At 41.5% G+C, this 21826-nt stretch overlaps 2 protein-coding genes across 2 annotated transcripts in view; both read right to left on the bottom strand.

Moving 5' to 3' along the window:
* rrn3 (RRN3 homolog, RNA polymerase I transcription factor) overlaps window positions 1-9789 on the bottom strand; it is a 16080-nt gene extending 6291 nt beyond the window's left edge. Inside the window, exons 1-10 of the mRNA XM_069175635.1 lie at window positions 9458-9789; window positions 9049-9105; window positions 4856-4945; window positions 4291-4420; window positions 4140-4199; window positions 3816-3879; window positions 2990-3059; window positions 1652-1750; window positions 1258-1353; window positions 770-893 (exon numbers count right to left, since the gene is read on the bottom strand). Coding sequence (XP_069031736.1) covers window positions 770-893; window positions 1258-1353; window positions 1652-1750; window positions 2990-3059; window positions 3816-3879; window positions 4140-4199; window positions 4291-4420; window positions 4856-4945; window positions 9049-9105; window positions 9458-9553 — 886 coding nt within the window. The 5' untranslated portion in view covers window positions 9554-9789. The remainder of the gene's footprint in view (window positions 1-769; window positions 894-1257; window positions 1354-1651; window positions 1751-2989; window positions 3060-3815; window positions 3880-4139; window positions 4200-4290; window positions 4421-4855; window positions 4946-9048; window positions 9106-9457) is intronic.
* Window positions 9790-18733: 8944 nt separating this feature from the next.
* Window positions 18734-21116, bottom strand: LOC138214232 (transmembrane protein 238). Its single transcript, XM_069175628.1, has 2 exons — window positions 20482-21116; window positions 18734-19405 (listed from the first exon to the last, which is right to left on the bottom strand). The coding sequence occupies exon 1, from the start codon at window positions 21017-21019 to the stop codon at window positions 20495-20497; it is 525 nt and encodes a 174-aa protein (XP_069031729.1). The 5' UTR covers window positions 21020-21116; the 3' UTR covers window positions 18734-19405; window positions 20482-20494.
* Window positions 21117-21826: the final 710 nt, after the last annotated feature.

The following is a 21826-nucleotide window of genomic DNA, read 5'->3' as shown; positions in this document are numbered from 1 at the left end:
TGCCTGCGTGGGTTCTCTCGGTTCTCCGGCTTCCTCCCACCATCCAGAAACATGAACCTCAGGTTAACTGGTGGTTCTACAAATGTCCCTGAGGTGTGAATGGTCTTTGTTTCCGTCTGTCTCTATGTGTCCCTGTGATGGACTGGTGACCTGTCCAGGTGAACCCCGCCTTCACCCAATGTGAGCTGGGATAGGCTCCGCCCCCCCGTGACCCTGTTCAGGATAAAGCAGGTGTAGATAATGGATGGATGAAGGTTGTGTCCGGCATGCAGAGCCTCTGGTTCCTCTATCTGTGTATCAGCCAGCAGCAGCAGAGACAGTCAGCCTGATAATATCCACCAAATAAACCCCGCAGATGGAAATATAATCAGCACGACATATCGATGAGGATGAAGTTGCTCCCAAAGGAGGAAAAACATGAAGCAGAATCTCTCTGCGTTGATCGAACAGCGTCCCGTCCACTTCAAACTCCAGAAACACAAGAAGGTTTCAACTTTAAACACTGATGAATTCATCGATCCAGCTACATCCTCCCTGCTCAGGAGGCCAGCGAGTGAGTGAGTGAGTGAGTGAGTGAGTGAGTAAGTAACTCTAACCCGGTAAACTGGCAACTAAACTATACAAATACTTCATGAATTAAACATTCTTTTGTGAATGTTTTCTTGTGTAGCATGACTGTAAACCTTGATACTGATTCTGGGATGGTGACCATGAAAAGTTCCTGTCGTTGAGAGTTGTGGGTTCTCGTTGTAAAACGTGTTCTTCATACCGTTCACATGACAGACGTCCCTGATATACGACATCAGCACCACCAGCAGAGTGTCCAGACGCTCTGCTACTGGATGGACCATCAGGGTCATCCCGGGGGCGGGGCCTGCTGACATGTCCTCATCCTGACACACACACACATACACACACACTAAATTCAATTGCTTTGCATCATTCTGCTTCAACTTCAGTCAGAACTTTATTATTTCATAGTTTAATTTCACCTTCAGTTCGGACCGCCAAACAAATCATATTTCAAAACCGAAAAAAACAAAAAAATCACACTATTACGCAAGTTTTGATTACATGCAGCACAATCAGCACATAAATGTGCTTCAACAGGCCGTCTTTTGCAGTTATGTATTTAGTATCCTACTTGCCTACTTGTATCTGAGACCGGCGGGAGCTCTGCCTGCTTTCAGACTGAAGCACTACAAACAAACATTTCAGACTAACTGTGACTAACTTCAGACCAGTGCTGGTTGTTACCATGTCAAATAGTCCCTCCTCCGTCTGCTCCTCCGCCCGCTGGTTCTGTACCTCCTTCTCCTCGGCCTCCTCGATGTCCGTCCGCGATGCACTCACCTGAATATACCACACACATCTACCGTTTTACAGAGGAAGGTATCATGTGTCGTTGTATGTGGACCGAGGCCGAGACTTTAAATAGTTTATTAATGCAATAGCCAAATTAATAATAATCAGACAGTTAAATGTCAAAACATGAAAACAATGAGTTGGTCATTAGTTCCTCTGTAGACATGTATAACTCCATGTTGGAGTCGACTGCTACTTCCTGTTAAACATGAAAGTGTTTCTCCCGCTGAAGCTTCCAGAGCAGCTGTGTTGTGTTCGAAAGAGATAAAGTAGAAGTTGTACTCACGTCCAGCTTGAGCAGCTTTCCGATGATAACCTCCAGGACATCTCGTCGAATGGATGGTATGTACACTGTCACCCTCAGCAGGTTGTGGACATAACACTCCTGCAAAGAACAACAGAGAATCACTATCAAAGTGCATGATGCTCATCAGAGTTATAGATAATAACAGATGAACCTCGTCACTGCTTCACCAGAGGCTTAAAGCCCATTTCCTGGGGTCACCGATGTCTCTATGTCCTATATTGGATTCAACAGCACACTAAGATCTTCAGCATCATAAATGCACCTGGTACGAATATGTATCCACATTAATAGCTGATTAAAACAAAAAACCTGGGTTAATATAAAGTCTTAATGCATGCAGAACCAGAGGGATCAATGAACCAGAGAGATCAATGAACCAGAAGGATCAATGAACCAGAGGGATCAATGAACCAGAAGGATCAATGAACCAGAGAGATCAATGAACCAGAAGGATCAATGAACCAGAGGGATCAATGAACCAGAAGGATCAATGAACCAGAGAGATCAATGAACCAGAAGGATCAATGAACCAGAAGGATCAATGAACCAGAAGGATCAATGAACCAGAGAGATCAATGAACCAGAAGGATCAATGAACCAGAAGGATCAATGAACCAGAGGGATCAATGAACCAGAAGGATCAATGAACCAGAGAGATCAATGAACCAGAAGGATCAATGAACCAGAAGGATCAATGAACCAGAGAGATCAATGAACCAGAGAGATCAATGAACCAGAGAGATCAATGAACCAGAAGGATCAATGAACCAGAAGGATCAATGAACCAGAAGGATCAATAAACCAGAAGGATCAATAAACCAGGGAGATCAATGAACCAGAGCGATCAATGAACCAGAAGGATCAATGAACCAGAAGGATCAATAAACCAGGGAGATCAATGAACCAGAGAGATCAATGAACCAGAAGGATCAATGAACCAGAAGGATCAATGAACCAGAGAGATCAATGAACCAGAGAGATCAATGAACCAAAAGGATCAATAAACCAGGGAGATCAATGAACCAGAGCGATCAATGAACCAAAAGGATCAATGAACCAGAAGGATCAATGAACCAGAGAGATCAATAAATTCCATTCATATAACACATGAATATGAAACTTGAGTCCCTTAAAGCCCCAAAAGAAGCTTCAGATCAGCTGAAACAACGAGTCCAAACGTTGCTTCTCTTTGTGTTTGTGGAGAACTGAGCCGGTTACGTAATAACTAACAGCTGATCTGATCACGTTACTAACAGCTGATCCGATCACGTTACTAACAGCTGATCATGTGACTAACAGCTGATCACGTTTCCTCACCAGAGTTCTGGAGGACTTCTGGACGAACGGGAACTTTTCTTGCAAAATCGGCAACAGAAAGCGACTTGTGCTAAAACAAGAGAGAAAGTTTTACAGCGCAACACAAAGATAACACCGACTTCCTGTTGAAGAACTCATGAACATCATGTTGTTTGTACACAATAACGCACGCTTGTTGTTAAAGACAGAAAATCCCAAGAAAACAGACACAATCAAAGGAATATTAAAAGTGTTTGTTACTTTTCATTGCAGTCGTATTTAATGAGAACGTAAGTGTTTCCGTCACTCAACGACCGAACAAGTTCACAGAGCCGTCACGGTTAGTTTCACTACGTGAAGATTTGTTTACTTGTTTGCGTTTTTTCAGATCTTTAGCTGCTAATGGTCCATGGGGAATCTATAACTACAGAAATTGCATGTAAACAAATAAACAAGTCTTGATTTTACAAAGTCTACATGTGTACAACAAAGATACATGTTCACACATCTAGTGATTAAAGTGCATTAAACATGTGCAGCACATCAAACACAAGTTATCGCTCATTAAAGTCTTCGGTCAGAACGACGACTCAGCAGAAATCTGTGAATCTGTTTATTACATGTGTTGAGTCCAGAAGGACGTTCCAGTTCTGTTCAACACGTTTTCTCCACCTCGTCTGTTTACTTCTGTCCACGTTGCTTCTGAACGTTCTCTCCGACAACACTTTGCTTGTTTTAGAAAACGTGCACTTTTCCAAATGTAAATTTAAATAAGTGTAGTGATGGATAATCTGGTTTGATTGATGTAAATTCAGACTTGGAAGGTAAAAGAGAAAAGAGAACTTACGATGGAACGTATCTGCCGATGAGCTGCAGCGCCTCGTGACACTGGTCGAAGCTTCTGGGCAGATCTGAACACATCAAGGGGACGTTCATCTTAATTCATCTTCATTCATCTTTATTCATCTTAATTCATCTTAATTCATCTGGATTAAACCAGAGAATAAAAAACAAGGATGGAAGCCACCTTTGATATTCACATCTCTGGAGCTCCTCCATCTGTGATGCGATACATAAGGTGCTCACTGTCTCCAACTACCGACGGTTTGTAATGTGACACAATTTGAACGTGAATATTAAATTAAAAAAATATAGAATAAATGAGACGTACTCTCATCTTCATCATCTGAATCAGAGATATCCACTCCTCCCTCACAGATGGTCACTCTCTCTGAAACACAAGCACAAGTTACTCCAAACCACCAGCGCTGCAGGTAACCATGGTGATACGCTGGTTGGAAATGGGCCCGTCAGGGACGTACTGGGAGTGAAGTGGGAGACCGCCATCTTGAGGCAGGCACACAGGTAGACGGTCTGTGCTGACACCAGGTTCCCCAGGAAGGCCAGGTACTCATCCACCACAGCCTGGCTCCGCCCCACCCAGGGGAGCCTCTGAGCAAAACAAACACACACTTATAAACAGAGAAGAGCTTTATTGAACAATCACACTATTAGTTGAATCAATTCTAACATATTTCTGAAACCAAAGAAGACACAAACAACACATCCTTCTTTTGTCTGAATAATCGATTTTGATATCAGAAAGCAGATAAAGACCTTCTTCACAGTGAATTTAGACTTTACTGTCGGTACTGACGAGTCCAAACGTCTGCAGTGACACAGAGCTACCGGACCCCAGACCTACCGGACCCCAGACCTACCGGACCCCAGAGCTACCGGACCCCAGGTGACTAATCGTCATTCGCTTTGAGCTAAATGGATCAAATGCTCTGAGGAGTCACATGACTGCCTGTTAGAGCTCTAAACGTGGTACGAGTCTCACTGAAGTCCAACAGATATCTGAACCAAGAATTACAATAACCTCACCAGAATGGTGTAGATGAGCTGCTCGTGGTCTTTGGTCAGCTGGGTCACGCAGGTCCGAAACTCCTGAAGCCAGTTGATGATCTGAGCATCCTGTCAAGAGGAGAGAAAATCTCTAACTATGTATACATCATTTATAACCCAGACAAGGTTTACATTTATAACTATCTACACATCATCTATAACTATCTATATTATCATCTATAACTATCTATATATCATCTATAACTATCTATATATCATCTATAACTATCTATATATCATCTATAACTATATATCATCTATAACTATATATTATCTATAACTATCTATATATCGATAACTATCTATATATCATCGATAACTATCTATATATCATCTACAACTATCTATATATCATCTATAACTATCTATATATCATCTATAACTATATATCATCGATAACTATCTATATTATCATCTATAACTATCTATATATCATCTATAACTATCTATATATCATCTATAACTATCTATATATCATCTATAACTATATATTATCTATGACTATCTATATATCATCTATAACTATTTATATATCATCTATAACTATCTATATATCATCGATAACTATCTATATATCATCGACAACTATCTATATATCATCTATAACTATATATCATCTATATCATCGATAACTATCTATATTATCATCTATAACTATCTATATAATATCTATAACTATATATCATCTATAACTATCTATATATCATCGATAACTATCTATATATCATCGATAACTATCTATATATCATCTATAACTATATATCATCTATAACTATCTATATATCATCTATAACTATATATCATCTATAACTATCTATATATCATCTATAACTATCTATATATCATCTATAACTATATATCATCTATAACTATCTATATATCATATATAACTATAACTATCTATATATCATCTATAACTATCTATATATCATATATAACTATCTACATATCATCCATAACTATATATCATCTATAACTATCTATATATCATCTATAACTATCTATATATCATCTATAACTATATATCATCTATAACTATCTATATATCATCTATAACTATCTATATATCATCTATAACTATATATCATCTATAACTATCTATATATCATCGATAACTATATATCATCTATAACTATCTATATATCATCGATAACTATCTATATATCATCGATAACTATCTATATATCATCTATAACTATCTATATATCATCTATAACTATATATCATCTATAACTATCTATATTATCATCTATAACTATCTATATATCATCTATAACTATCTATATATCATCTATAACTATATATCATCGATAACTATCTATATTATCATCTATAACTATCTATATATCATCTATAACTATCTATATATCATCTATAACTATATATTATCTATAACTATCTATATATCATCTATAACTATCTATATATCATCTATAACTATCTATATATCATCGACAACTATCTATATATCATCGATAACTATCTATATTATCATCTATAACTATCTATATATCATCTATAACTATCTATATATCATCTATAACTATTTATATATAATCTATAACTATCTATATATCATCGATAACTATCTATATTATCATCTATAACTATCTATATATCATCTATAACTATCTATATTATCATCTATAACTATCTATATATCATCGATAACTATCTATATATCATCTATAACTATCTATATATCATCTATAACTATATATCATCTATAACTATCTATATATCATCTATAACTATCTATATATCTGTAACTATATATCATCTATAACTATATATCATCTATAACTATCTATATATCATCGATAACTATCTATATATCATCTATAACTATCTATATATCATCGATAACTATCTATATATCATCTATAACTATCTATAAATCATCTATAACTATCTATATATCATCTATAACTATATATCATCGATAACTATCTATATATCATCGATAACTATCTATATATCATCTATAACTATCTATATATCATCCATAACTATATATCATCTATAACTATCTATATATCATCTATAACTACATATCATCTATAACTATCTATATATCTTCTATAACTATCTATATATCATCTATAACTATCTATATATCATCTATAACTATATATCATCTATGACTATCTATATATCATCTATAACTATATATCACCTATAACTATATATCATCTATAACAATCTATATATCATCTATAACTATCTATATATCATCTATAACTATATATCATCTATAACTATATATCATCGATAACTATCTATATATCATCTATAACTATCTATATATCATCGATAACTATCTATATATCATCTATAACTATATATCATCTATAACTATCTATATATCATCTATAACTATATATCATCTATAACTATCTATATATCATCGACAACTATCTATATATCATCGATAACTATCTATATTATCATCTATAACTATCTATATATAATCTATAACTATCTATATATCACCTATAACTATATATTATCTATAACTATCTATATATCATCTATAACTATTTATATATAATCTATAACTATCTATATATCATCGATAACTATCTATATTATCATCTATAACTATCTATATATCATCTATAACTATCTATATATCATCGATAACTATCTATATATCATCTATAACTATCTATATATCATCTATAACTATATATCATCTAAAACTATCTATATATCATCTATAACTATCTATATATCATCTATAACTATATATCATCTATAACTATCTATATATCTATAACTATATATCATCTATAACTATCTATATATCATCGATAACTATCTATATATCATCTATAACTATCTATATATCATCGATAACTATCTATATATCATCTATAACTATCTATAAATCATCTATAACTATCTATATATCATCTATAACTATATATCATCGATAACTATCTATATATCATCGATAACTATCTATATATCATCTATAACTATCTATATATCATCCATAACTATATATCATCTATAACTATCTATATATCATCTATAACTACATATCATCTATAACTATCTATATATCTTCTATAACTATCTATATATCATCTATAACTATCTATATATCATCTATAACTATATATCATCTATGACTATCTATATATCATCTATAACTATATATCACCTATAACTATATATCATCTATAACGATCTATATATCATCTATAACTATCTATATATCATCTATAACTATATATCATCTATAACTATATATCATCGATAACTATCTATATATCATCTATAACTATCTATATATCATCGATAACTATCTATATATCATCTATAACTATATATCATCTATAACTATCTATATATCATCTATAACTATATATCATCTATAACTATCTATATATCATCGACAACTATCTATATATCATCGATAACTATCTATATTATCATCTATAACTATCTATATATAATCTATAACTATCTATATATCACCTATAACTATATATTATCTATAACTATCTATATATCATCTATAACTATTTATATATAATCTATAACTATCTATATATCATCGATAACTATCTATATTATCATCTATAACTATCTATATATCATCTATAACTATCTATATATCATCGATAACTATCTATATATCATCTATAACTATCTATATATCATCTATAACTATATATCATCTAAAACTATCTATATATCATCTATAACTATCTATATATCATCTATAACTATATATCATCTATAACTATCTATATATCTATAACTATATATCATCTATAACTATCTATATATCATCGATAACTATCTATATATCATCTATAACTATCTATATATCATCGATAACTATCTATATATCATCTATAACTATCTATAAATCATCTATAACTATCTATATATCATCTATAACTATATATCATCGATAACTATCTATATATCATCGATAACTATCTATATATCATCTATAACTATCTATATATCATCCATAACTATATATCATCTATAACTATCTATATATCATCTATAACTATCTATATATCATCTATAACTATATATCATCGATAACTATCTATATATCATCTATAACTATCTATATATAATCTATAACTATCTATATATAATCCATAACTATCTATATATCATCTATAACCATTTCTTCACTGTACCTTTATGTCAGGATCAGCCAGCTGATGTCTCAGCAGTTCGTAATCACTGGAGTCTCCCTTCAAACGAGAAGAGAAACAGCTCATCAGCTTTTAGGTCAAATAGCTGTACTGCCAAAACGTCATTGCAAGAACACTATAGCATGCATTTATGTATTTTCATCATAACTTATAATAAGGTCTTATAAAAATAACACCAGAAGCAGTCCAGCAAACTTCTAATGTAAAATCAAAAGGATTTATTTCAGGAGCCATTTAAATTGACTGAATATTGAGATCTATATATTAAACCAGAGTTTAATAGGATGTGATTTTAAACTGATCATTAAAAACAGCTCATGTTCTTGTTGTGAATCCACCTGAAACTAAGAGTTTCCGGTCCTGTCCAGCACCTGTTGACGTCACCTCTCACCTGTCTGTGTTTGTCGAAGGTCTCCGCCACGCGGCCTCCGAACCTCACGCTCTTCGGAGGAGGAGTGTTCCGGAAGTCGCGCCCGTGCACCTCCATGCTCCTCTGCGCTCGTGCAGTTCGAGGTTGTTTTTGTTTGAGCTGATTTAACTGAACGAGCCGAGTTGAACCGGAACACACGAGCTGGTGCCTCGTTTCACTCGAACACGTCCTCTACGTGGAAGTGGACGTCGGAAAGGTTTCAGATGTTTGAATAACAAACTCACGACAGTACTGCCAACAGGCAAGCGCGTGTGAGAGCACCATAATCCCACGAGGAGAGAATCGCGTGTTTACGGAAGTGAGCCCAGCTGTTAACGGTGTCACATTGAAACTCTTCCCAGATGCTCGATTGGTGAGGTCATTGGTTCCGGTCGGCCTGAGGAGCACGTTTGTCTGCTCGTGGTGGTCTGCCGTGTCTGTTCTAGTTTCTCTTTTTCTTTACATGAAATACACTTAATACGGAGGTTCAGACGGGGAGGTATTCATTATATTTTAGCATGTGTAAAAACAGACAGTAGCATACAAAGAGAAAGTGCTGGTGGTTCATAGAAAAAGACACAAATGATCTAAATGTATTATCGTAATGTGTTGCACCCAAAACCAAATGAGAACTGTTCCTGACACCGGATACCGAAACCTTTCACACATGGGAGAGATGTCATGTTTGTTCTGAGTGTCATCTTATCGATAATGAGATGTTAGACTGATTTACACAGGATCAATGTCGAGACTATTTCATCAAGGTAAGGGTTGAATTACATGCCTCTCCAGATGGGGGCGCTCTTGGCACAAACATGTTGTTGGGCCTTTTGTGGCTAACAAGGCAATTTCAATATTTCCCCGGGCAACCATGCAGACAGCAACAGTGACCTACTGCTAAAATAATCATGCAGATTAAATTAAATTAAATTACTCAGTAGACATAAAATGAACTGGAATTTTGACAACGGCTTGGTTTTTTAATTGTTATATTTTTGTTTAAACCTGCAGTGAGAAACATTTGTCTCCACCTTATATCACAAAAAGCCACTTTACATGTGCTTCTGTCAACGGCTCTACTGCGTCCTCTTCCATCACCTCTATTGGGCAGTAAAACGGCCGATAAATGGAGGTCAAATGGTGGATTCATGAAATTAAAGCATGTGGAAAGTCTAAAGGTGCTGCAACATTATCACCATCCACGGTTGCATAATGCAAAGGTGGATGTTAGCCAGCCGGCGATGTGAGCGGGTGCTTTTGTCATAGCAGATGTTTTGAAATAAAGAAAGCACAAGTCTTACCAACATTCATGATGGTTCTGTTTCATATTGATGTGCAACTTTCAGGGTCTTACTATGAAAAGTGAAAATTTTGCTGTTATCCAGTCGATACAGACTAAAGTGAAGAAGTTGGATTTGGAACCTGGTGATACGAGACTGGATCAGACCCAACGTAGTGCAGACTGCCCGTTGCATTCAAAACGGTGCACGAAGCGCCGAGGATTTATAACCCTCGTGAGTAAGTACTCCAAGTTTCATTGCTTGATCGCAATCAGCACCTGAGTTCCACCTGCTGCTGTGTCAGTGGTCCAGGTGTGTCAGTGGTCCAGGTGTGTCAGTGGGTCCAGGTGTGTCAGTGGGTCCAGGTGTGTCAGTGGTCCAGGTGTGTCAGTGGTCCTGGTGTGTCAGTGGTCCAGGTGTGTCAGTGGGTCCAGGTGTGTCAGTGGGTCCAGGTGTGTCAGTGGTCCAGGTGTGTCAGTGGTCCAGGTGTGTCAGTGGGTCCAGGTGTGTCAGTGTGTCCAGGTGTGTCAGTGGTCCATGTGTGTCAGTGGTCCAGGTGTGTCAGTGGGTCCAGGTGTGTCAGTGGTCCAGGTGTGTCAGTGGGTCCAGGTGTGTCAGTGGGTCCAGGTGTGTCAGTGTGTCCTGGTGTGTCAGTGGGTCCTGGTGTGTCAGTGGTCCAGGTGTGTCAGTGGGTCCAGGTGTGTCAGTGTGTCCTGGTGTGTCAGTGGGTCCAGGTGTGTCAGTGGTCCATGTGTGTCAGTGGTCCAGGTGTGTCAGTGGGTCCAGGTGTGTCAGTGGGTCCAGGTGTGTCAGTGTGTCCTGGTGTGTCAGTGGGTCCTGGTGTGTCAGTGGTCCAGGTGTGTCAGTGGGTCCAGGTGTGTCAGTGGTCCATGTGTGTCAGTGGTCCAGGTGTGTCAGTGGGTCCAGGTGTGTCAGTGGTCCAGGTGTGTCAGTGGTCCTGGTGTGTCAGTGGTCCAGGTGTGTCAGTGGGTCCAGGTGTGTCAGTGGTCCTGGTGTGTCAGTGGTCCTGGTGTGTCAGTGGGTCCAGGTGTGTCAGTGGTCCAGGTGTGTCAGTGGTCCAGGTGTGTCAGTGGGTCCAGGTGTGTCAGTGTGTCCTGGTGTGTCAGTGGGTCCTGGTGTGTCAGTGGTCCAGGTGTGTCAGTGGGTCCAGGTGTGTCAGTGGTCCATGTGTGTCAGTGGGTCCAGGTGTGTCAGTGGTCCTGGTGTGTCAGTGGTCCAGGTGTGTCAGTGGGTCCAGGTGTGTCCTGGTGTGTCAGTGGTCCAGGTGTGTCAGTGGGTCCAGGTGTGTCAGTGGTCCATGTGTGTCAGTGGTCCAGGTGTGTCAGTGGGTCCAGGTGTGTCAGTGGTCCAGGTGTGTCAGTGGTCCTGGTGTGTCAGTGGTCCAGGTGTGTCAGTGGGTCCAGGTGTGTCAGTGGTCCTGGTGTGTCAGTGGTCCAGGTGTGTCAGTGGGTCCAGGTGTGTCAGTGGTCCAGGTGTGTCAGTGGTCCAGGTGTGTCAGTGGGTCCAGGTGTGTCAGTGTGTCCTGGTGTGTCAGTGGGTCCTGGTGTGTCAGTGGTCCAGGTGTGTCAGTGGGTCCAGGTGTGTCAGTGGTCCATGTGTGTCAGTGGTCCAGGTGTGTCAGTGGGTCCAGGTGTGTCAGTGGTCCAGGTGTGTCAGTGGTCCTGGTGTGTCAGTGGTCCAGGTGTGTCAGTGGGTCCAGGTGTGTCAGTGGTCCTGGTGTGTCAGTGGTCCTGGTGTGTCAGTGGGTCCTGGTGTGTCAGTGGTCCAGGTGTGTCAGTGGGTCCAGGTGTGTCAGTGGTCCAGGTGTGTCAGTGGTCCAGGTGTGTCAGTGGTCCAGGTGTGTCAGTGGGTCCAGGTGTGTCAGTGGTCCAGGTGTGTCAGTGGGTCCAGGTGTGTCAGTGGTCCATGTGTGTCAGTGGTCCATGTGTGTCAGTGGGTCCTGGTGTGTCAGTGGGTCCTGGTGTGTCAGTGGTCCAGGTGTGTCAGTGGGTCCAGGTGTGTCAGTGGTCCATGTGTGTCAGTGGTCCAGGTGTGTCAGTGGGTCCAGGTGTGTCAGTGGTCCAGGTGTGTCAGTGGTCCAGGTGTGTCAGTGGGTCCAGGTGTGTCAGTGGTCCAGGTGTGTCAGTGGTCCAGGTGTGTCAGTGGGTCCAGGTGTGTCAGTGGTCCTGGTGTGTCAGTGGGTCCAGGTGTGTCAGTGGTCCAGGTGTGTCAGTGGGTCCAGGTGTGTCAGTGGGTCCAGGTGTGTCAGTGGGTCCAGGTGTGTCAGTGGTCCTGGTGTGTCAGTGGGTCCAGGTGTGTTAGTGGGTCCAGGTGTGTCAGTGGTCCAGGTGTGTCAGTGGTCCAGGTGTGTCAGTGGTCCAGGTGTGTCAGTGGGTCCAGGTGTGTCAGTGGTCCTGGTGTGTCAGTGGGTCCAGGTGTGTCAGTGGTCCTGGTGTGTCAGTGGGTCCAGGTGTGTCAGTGGGTCCAGGTGTGTCAGTGGTCCTGGTGTGTCAGTGGTCCAGGTGTGTCAGTGGTTCAGTTGTGTCAGTGGGTCCAGGTGTGTCAGTGGTCCATGTGTGTCAGTGGTCCAGGTGTGTCAGTGGGTCCTGGTGTGTCAGTGGTCCAGGTGTGTCAGTGGTCCAGGTGTGTCAGTGGTCCTGGTGTGTCAGTGGGTCCAGGTGTGTCAGTGGTCCTGGTGTGTCAGTGGGTCCAGGTGTGTCAGTGGGTCCAGGTGTGTCAGTGGTCCAGGTGTGTCAGTGGGTCCAGGTGTGTCAGTGGTTCAGGTGTGTCAGTAGTCCACGTGTAGGTGTGTCAGTGGTCCAGGTGTGTCAGTGGGTCCAGGTGTGTCAGTGGTCCAGGTGTGTCAGTGGGTCCAGGTGTGTCAGTGGGTCCAGGTGTGTCAGTGGTCCAGGTGTGTCAGTGGGTCCAGGTGTGTCAGTGGGTCCAGGTGTGTCAGTGGGTCCAGGTGTGTCAGTGGTCCAGGTGTGTCAGTGGTCCTGGTGTGTCAGTGGTCCAGGTGTGTCAGTGGTCCAGGTGTGTCAGTGGTCCTGGTGTGTCAGTGGGTCCAGGTGTGTCAGTGGTCCAGGTGTGTCAGTGGGTCCAGGTGTGTCAGTGGGTCCAGGTGTGTCAGTGGGTCCAGGTATGTCAGTGGTCCTGGTGTGTCAGTGGGTCCAGGTGTGTCAGTGGTCCAGGTGTGTCAGTGGTCCAGGTGTGTCAGTGGTCCTGATGTGTCAGTGGGTCCAGGTGTGTCAGTGGGTCCAGGTGTGTCAGTGGTCCAGGTGTCAGTGGGTCCAGGTGTGTCAGTGGTCCAGGTGTGTCAGTGGGTCCAGGTGTGTCAGTGGTCCAGGTGTGTCAGTGGTCCTGGTGTGTCAGTGGGTCCAGGTGTGTCAGTGGTCCTGGTGTGTCAGTGGGTCCAGGTGTGTCAGTGGGTCCAGGTGTGTCAGTGGTCCATGTGTGTCAGTGGGTCCAGGTGTGTCAGTGGTCCAGGTGTGTCAGTGGGTCCAGGTGTGTCAGTGGTCCTGGTGTGTCAGTGGTCCAGGTGTGTCAGTGGTCCAGGTGTGTCAGTGGGTCCAGGTGTGTCAGTGGGTCCAGGTGTGTCAGTGGTCCAGGTGTGTCAGTGGTTCAGGTGTGTCAGTGGGTCCAGGTGTGTCAGTGGTCCTGGTGTGTCAGTGGTCCTGGTGTGTCAGTGGTCCTGGTGTGTCAGTGGGTCCAGGTGTGTCAGTGGTCCTGGTGTGTCAGTGGGTCCAGGTGTGTCAGTGGGTCCAGGTGTGTCAGTGGTCCAGGTGTGTCAGTGGGTCCAGGTGTGTCAGTGGTTCAGGTGTGTCAGTAGTCCACGTGTAGGTGTGTCAGTGGTCCAGGTGTGTCAGTGGGTCCAGGTGTGTCAGTGGGTCCAGGTGTGTCAGTGGTCCATGTGTGTCAGTGGTCCAGGTGTGTCAGTGGGTCCAGGTGTGTCAGTGGTCCTGGTGTGTCAGTGGTCCAGGTGTGTCAGTGGTCCTGGTGTGTCAGTGGGTCCAGGTGTGTCAGTGGTCCTGGTGTGTCAGTGGGTCCAGGTGTGTCAGTGGGTCCAGGTGTGTCAGTGGTCCAGGTGTGTCAGTGGGTCCAGGTGTGTCAGTGGTCCATGTGTGTCAGTGGGTCCAGGTGTGTCAGTGGTCCAGGTGTGTCAGTGGTCCTGGTGTGTCAGTGGTCCAGGTGTGTCAGTGGTCCAGGTGTGTCAGTGGTCCTGGTGTGTCAGTGGGTCCAGGTGTGTCAGTGGTCCAGGTGTGTCAGTGGGTCCAGGTGTGTCAGTGGGTCCAGGTATGTCAGTGGTCCTGGTGTGTCAGTGGGTCCAGGTGTGTCAGTGGTCCTGATGTGTCAGTGGGTCCAGGTGTGTCAGTGGGTCCAGGTGTGTCAGTGGTCCAGGTGTCAGTGGGTCCAGGTGTGTCAGTGGTCCAGGTGTGTCAGTGGGTCCAGGTGTGTCAGTGGTCCTGGTGTGTCAGTGGGTCCAGGTGTGTCAGTGGTCCTGGTGTGTCAGTGGGTCCAGGTGTGTCAGTGGGTCCAGGTGTGTCAGTGGTCCATGTGTGTCAGTGGGTCCAGGTGTGTCAGTGGTCCTGGTGTGTCAGTGGTCCAGGTGTGTCAGTGGTTCAGGTGTGTCAGTAGTCCAGGTGTGTCAGTGGTTCAGGTGTGTCAGTAGTCCAGGTGTGTCAGTGGTCCACGTGTAGGTGTGTCAGTGGTCCAGGTGTGTCAGTGGTCCAGGTGTGTCAGTGGGTCCAGGTGTGTCAGTGGTCCAGGTGTGTCAGTGATCCAGGTGTGTCAGTGGTCCAGGTGTGTCAGTGGTCCTGGTGTGTCAGTGGGTCCAGGTGTGTCAGTGGTCCAGGTGTGTCAGTGATCCAGGTGTGTGTGCACACAGTGAAAGTCCCATAACTTTTTCTTTCATGTGATGGGATGTAGCATTATGATGTCACTCCTGTAAACACCAGTACTGTTGTTCCATTAAACATGATATTGTTTCCGTGTAAGAAGGAAACTTGCTTCAAAACATCTGGAACAAATGAGTAGTCAAAGTTAATGTTTTAATCCACTTTCAACACTGAAAATGGTTCATTTGCAATGTTGTTGGTTGGAGATTTGCTAATTATGGCAGAAAGGATGGAGGTAGAGCTCAGCTGGATTGAAGAGGAACAGTAGCACCATGCAGTCAACCGGTCCAAAGGTCCATGAGGCTTCTTATCACCGTGGGTGGGAACAAGGAGACCAACACCTGCTTTTCCACAGTAGCATTCGGATCAATAAAACCAGCTGCTCACATTCATTCATATTAGATATTTAGATTTGATTTTCCATCTGTAACATGGTGGCTGCTGCAAATTAAAAAAAATGTGCCCAAAAGGATCAGTGACTCTGATGTAACATTTTATTGTGGAGAGATTATGAACATCGTCCAAAGGATGACTCGCCACATAAACCTGCAACCAGGAGCTGAGTTGGTGTTTGGACCCAAAGACATTACTGCTGTGATCACAGCAGAAGCTGAGTCCGCTCGATGAACGACCTGAAACGCGTGTCTAGTTACGGATTGATGATTTTATCTTCTTGTTTACTTTACTTAAATAACAGTAAGGGAAGGATTAATCAATGGACTTTAATTACAGGCATCAAAAAGAAAAGCTGATAGTGTGAATGGAGATGAAAGCTGTTGCCATCGTTCTGGTGAACAGACTGAAGTCATCATGACCAGCTTTGATTGATGTTGAATGGAGAGCTGGCACCTGTGGTCTCTTAGAAACCCCCAATGCATCACTGTTTTTCTTCATTCAGCATAATTATATCAATAATTGACTTAAACAATCATTGGTTGGTCTGTCCGACAGTCTTAAACTGGTTCAAAACATACATCAGAGAGAGGAAGTTTTATGTCTCCATTAGAGATCAAGAGTCAGAGAAACATGACTGCTGTGGGGTTCCTCAGGGCAGCTGCCTCGGTCCTCTACTGTTCTACTCTACATGCTGCCACTGAGGAACATCATCAGAGCACAAAGTCTGTTTCCATAGTTATGCAGATGATACATAACTGTACATCATCGCTGAACCAAACGATGATGCAGCTATTCGCTCCGTCACTGAATGTCTTTTAGCAATAGATAAATGGATGAGCAATAATTTTCTAAAATTAAAGGAGGATAAAACAGAAATCCTGCTCGTCGGCCCCAAAACCAAAAGAGAAATCGTAGAAAAAGATCTGGGGTAACTAACTCGGTGGGTACGATCAGAGGTGACTAGTCTGGGTCTAATTTTAGACTCTGATCTAAGTTTCAAGGGAAACATTAACAAAGTGACCAAAACAAGGTTTATAAATCAGATAGATGCTGAAAGGTTGATTGATGCCTTCATTTCTAGCCGACTGGACGACTGTGATGAACTTTTTACTGGCCGACCAAAGAAAACAAGAGAGAGACTTCAGCTCATCTAAAACTCTGCAGCTGGATTATCAACCAGAACCAGGAGGAGAGAACATCAGTCCAGTTCTGGCTGCTCTGCACGGTTTACCTGTAACACACAGGACTGGCTTTAAGCTCCGCCTCCTCACATACGAAGCTCTTAATGGTCTCAGACAGAGCTCCATCTCTAACTGTCTGGTGAACTATGAGCCTTCAGGAACACTGAGATCATCTGCTGCTGGTTTATTGGAGGTTCAGCAGCTTCTGTCAGCGACGCTCCAAATCTGTGGAACAAACTATCTGTTAGATATCAGGAAGCTGCTCAGTTCATACTTTCAAAAAAAAGATAAAAAACACATCTCTTTACTTTAGCCTTTAACTAGTTACTCTTGAAGCTCTCTTGCACTGACTGCACTTGAACTACCGCGACTTTAAAATGCATTTTCCACTTGTATTCCTTTTTATGCGTTTTATCTGTTTCTTATGCTTTTGTGTTTTATCTAATTTATTTTCTATATTTTTAATTGTTCCTTTATATCTGTTTTTATGTGAAACATTGCATGTAATTATTTTGCTGTGAAGCACTTTGAGCTGCATTTGTATTTTGTATGAAAAGTGCTATACAAATACATTTTATTGTTATCATTATTATTATTATTAAATGAAAATCTCAAATATGGACATCCAAGCTGGCTGAGGCCGTAATTTATTAAACTGTATCGAGTTTCCTGTCAATAATAAGCTATAAGTGTTGGAATAAACAGCCCTAATGCAGATCTGGATGTTCATCTCCCACAGACCAGGATGAGGACCAGTGACCGTCAGCAGGAGGTCCAAGTAATGGATGGTTTGGCAAAATGCCTAACTTTAACTGGCTGTTTGTTTGACACCATAATGAGTTCTGGAAAATATTTATTGATTTTGTAATTCATGAGAAAAGATGAAAATGACTGTGTAGAGCCAGAGGGTTTTTGGATCCAACCCCAGCAGCTAGTGGTTTTGGACTTCATGGTACTTCCACATTGACTTCACTTTATAAACCCAGATGCTACGTCCATTTTTAGAAATGGTCCATGTGACCAAGCCATTGCCTAAATGCATGTATATTATTGTAACTATGACCACGAAACTTAACTCTTACTGTAATCAAATACTCATTTTATCTAAAACAAGAATATTTGACATAAAACAACTTTATATAACTACTTTATATATGTTTTTGCAATTAAGCAAAACCAAACTAATCATAGCATTGTCATGTAATAAAAGGCTTATTTGCTTTGTAACACCTTACCTGTGGCCATGGTACACTCCTACAGGTCATATCCAGCAGGGACAAAATACTTATATGATTGTTTCAAATCACTTCACAGAAAATTCTGTTTTTTCTTCTTCCCCCCCCCCCATAAATGCATCCACTACTGTGTGCTACTGACCACAGAAAACTTAGATCAACTTCTGAAACTCCTGGATACTAAAATAACAATGAGATGTCTGATCATTACGTGATTAGTTACACATTACGCATGCCAGTGGATGCTGTGTTATGTTGACATCTGGCTCTGCTAATGTCGCATGCTTTTAACTCATGACATAGTGATGGATTGTTTTTTGGTTCAGCTTTTATTATTCAGGACGTCACACTGAGATCAAGAACTCATAAAAGAGACCTGAGAACAAATGAGATATCTTGTATACAACATCACAACACTACCTGTAAATACACCGTCAGAAATACTGAACATATCGGTGACTAGAGCTCAAAGTCAAGATGTCTTTCATTCATTACATCGTGTGTCAAACATTTTCAGTCACGTTCGGTTCAGTTTTTGAGAGGTTGGAGGGCTTCATCATGTTGGAGTTCAGACCGAGTTATTTCTGTTATCAGCTCATCAGTTACTTTTACTTCAATGTAAAAAGGCTATTTTAAAAACAGTGATGCCATTCATTGTTCACGTACATATGAACTTCCTGTTAAATTGTGCTCATCTGTCTGTTCTGAACTCGTAGAACTGCTCCCAGACATCCTGATTAAAAAACACATTTATTCCAAAAAATACATTCTCATGTCTTTCAGAATCAAAAATTAATAACACTTTTGCAGGTATCACAGGTATCTTATGAATAATGTCTCCTTAAAAATATTAGTGCAAAGGTTCTGCATCAAATGGGGTCAACTGAAGACAGCTGAGGACTCTGGTCGACGTCTTCAGTGCTGCTACGAGAGAGAATGAAGTCTGTGTGGAAGAAAATGAATCCAACGTCATCATTAGGGCTCATGGAAATGACTTCTGTGTAGAGTTGGTACATAGTGATCAGAAAGTCATTCAGTGTGCTTTATCAGACGCTTCTCCGTTCGTTTTGGGATGAGGAAGTATTCAGGTAAGTTTCAAGTCTGCTTTTGTTTAAACGAAGTGTTTGTCTTTGGGTGAACAGGGAAGTGTGGTTAATGATTATGCAGTGATAAGAGACTTTTATTGCCACGGCTACAGGTAGTCTGACGCCTGAGGACGCCTCATGAGCTGTTCCATAGTTCCACCATTATATCAAATAAAAAACATTTATGTGATTGAACCCCATTATTCCCTTTTAAATTCAACAGATGAAAAACAAACTATGATTCCTTTTGCACTTATAGATTAAAAAAAATGTTTTATCATGTTTCTTATTATCAAACTAACAAATATAACAAAGTGAACTTGACTTTGGTGTTGTTTTTAACTACATTTATAATAATAATAATAAGATTAGTTAAGAATCGGCTTAGCTTTATTCCTGTTTGTTGCCTTTGAGAAATCTAAAAGCCTAACTCCTTCAACTTATCTGAGGACCTTGCACTGTTTCTGATGGGGATTCTCTTTTCAGGAAAAAAAACAAAACAGGTTTTAAGTAACAAATTCTCTCTCTGTCTCTCCTTGGTAATATTTTAATCAACATTTGAATGTTTTTTGGTTGGAAAAAACAACTAAATAAATAGGGATTTATGTTTCTTTACTATTTATTTGAATTATATTCCATGCAGTGATAAAGCCTTTGAAACCGTAGGCCTATCATAGGGACCTAATCCTTAGAGATGTAAATACAGTGAAATCTAACCCTACATCCCAAAGATAACATGTTACAATATTTTCTAGACGTTTTGATATTTTTCTAAGTGGGATGGGATTACATCAGGGCATTATTTAAATAGGCCCTTGTTATAGGCTGCCCATTGTTCTGTAGGCACCATGTTGAAAAGTTGACTGTTTTAAATGCAGAGGTCTTTCCCGTTTACTTGATGCAGCAGAAGGCTGTGGTGTGTGGAAGGCCTCACCTGTCGGCCTTCTTTATGTAGGTGAGGTCTCTGTCGTTGTGTGCGGCATCTCCACCACACAGCCTGCCACTGAGGAGACAGCACTGAGAGGGGTCCTCTTCTGCGGTGCCAACGTTGCCATGTCAACGGACACCTGCTGCGCCTGCGGGGACGCAGGTAGCCCGGCAGCGGACCTCCGGGCGCGGCTCGGAGACGTCCCTCCGTTCCTGCGGAGCGAGTTCCTGATGCTGCTCGACAGTCGGCCGGAGAGGCGGCTTACCGTGCCGCGGATGGCGCCCAATCCGCCCTTGTTCTTCTTCAGCAACCCGACATCATCCTCCAGCTCCGCCGGGGGAACCTCGATGTTCCCAGAGTACCAGAACACCCACCAGACCAGGCTGAGGAAGATGATGATGGCGCCCGCATAAATGAGCAAGTCGTAAAAAAACACGTTGACAAACACCCCGATGAGAAGCACGGCCAGTCCCACAATGTCAAACGCTACTGCGAGCCAGAAAGAGCACGCGCAGCGACCCAGACCCCGGTAGGCTGGTTCCATGTCCTCCGAGGAGACGCGTCTCGACAGCAGCTTTCTATTTCCCTGCTCCTCTGAGCAGACGCATTGGGTTTCAGAGCGGCTGTAAGGTGAGCCAGGTGAGCCAGGTGAGCCAGGTGAGCCGCTCCTTCCCGCTCAGGTCGCCCTGCTGCACTCACCTCAGGGGAGGGGCGGGGGGGGGGGCGGGGCGAGGTGCTGGATCAGAGGTCATTGAGCCTTTTTATTGGACAGCTGCTGATACCTGGTGTATATCCGGCACCCTGCAATTCAGTAAGCACACATGGCTGATGGAGTCCCTCTAATGTAGACATCAGTAAGGTCTGATGAAGCCAACAAGTTCGGTCCAAATAAGAGGACAACATTAAGGAAAGACAAGAGCTGGACCCAGAAAAGCTTCGGTCAAAATGTGTAGAATTAAAGAGTAGTAACTGCAGATAATCTTCTATTGGGCTCAATACATGAAGGAAATACACGTTTCAGGAATTCATTAGGATGAAGATGTATTTGAGTATTATATATATATATATTGTAGCAGTAGTAGTAGCAGTGGTATAATAGTAATAGTAGTAGTGCAGTAGTAGTAGTATTATAGTAGTAGTGGCAGTAGTATAGCAGCAGTAGTAGCAGTACAGTAGTATAGTAGTAGTAGTAGTAGTAGCAGTAGTATTATTATAGTAGTAGTAGCAGTAGTATAGCAGCAGTAGTACAGTAGTATAGTAGTAGTAGTAGTAGTAGTAGTAGCAGTAGTATTATTATAGTAGTAGTAGCAGTAGTATAGCAGTAGTAGTAGTATAGTAGTAGTAGCAGCAG

The sequence above is a fragment of the Embiotoca jacksoni genome, unplaced genomic scaffold (genome assembly GCF_022577435.1).
Source record: "Embiotoca jacksoni isolate LCO1_2020_lvr unplaced genomic scaffold, fEmbJac1.0.p SCAF_69, whole genome shotgun sequence".
NCBI lineage: Eukaryota > Metazoa > Chordata > Actinopteri > Embiotocidae > Embiotoca > Embiotoca jacksoni.
This window is presented reverse-complemented; position numbering and strand designations above follow the sequence as displayed.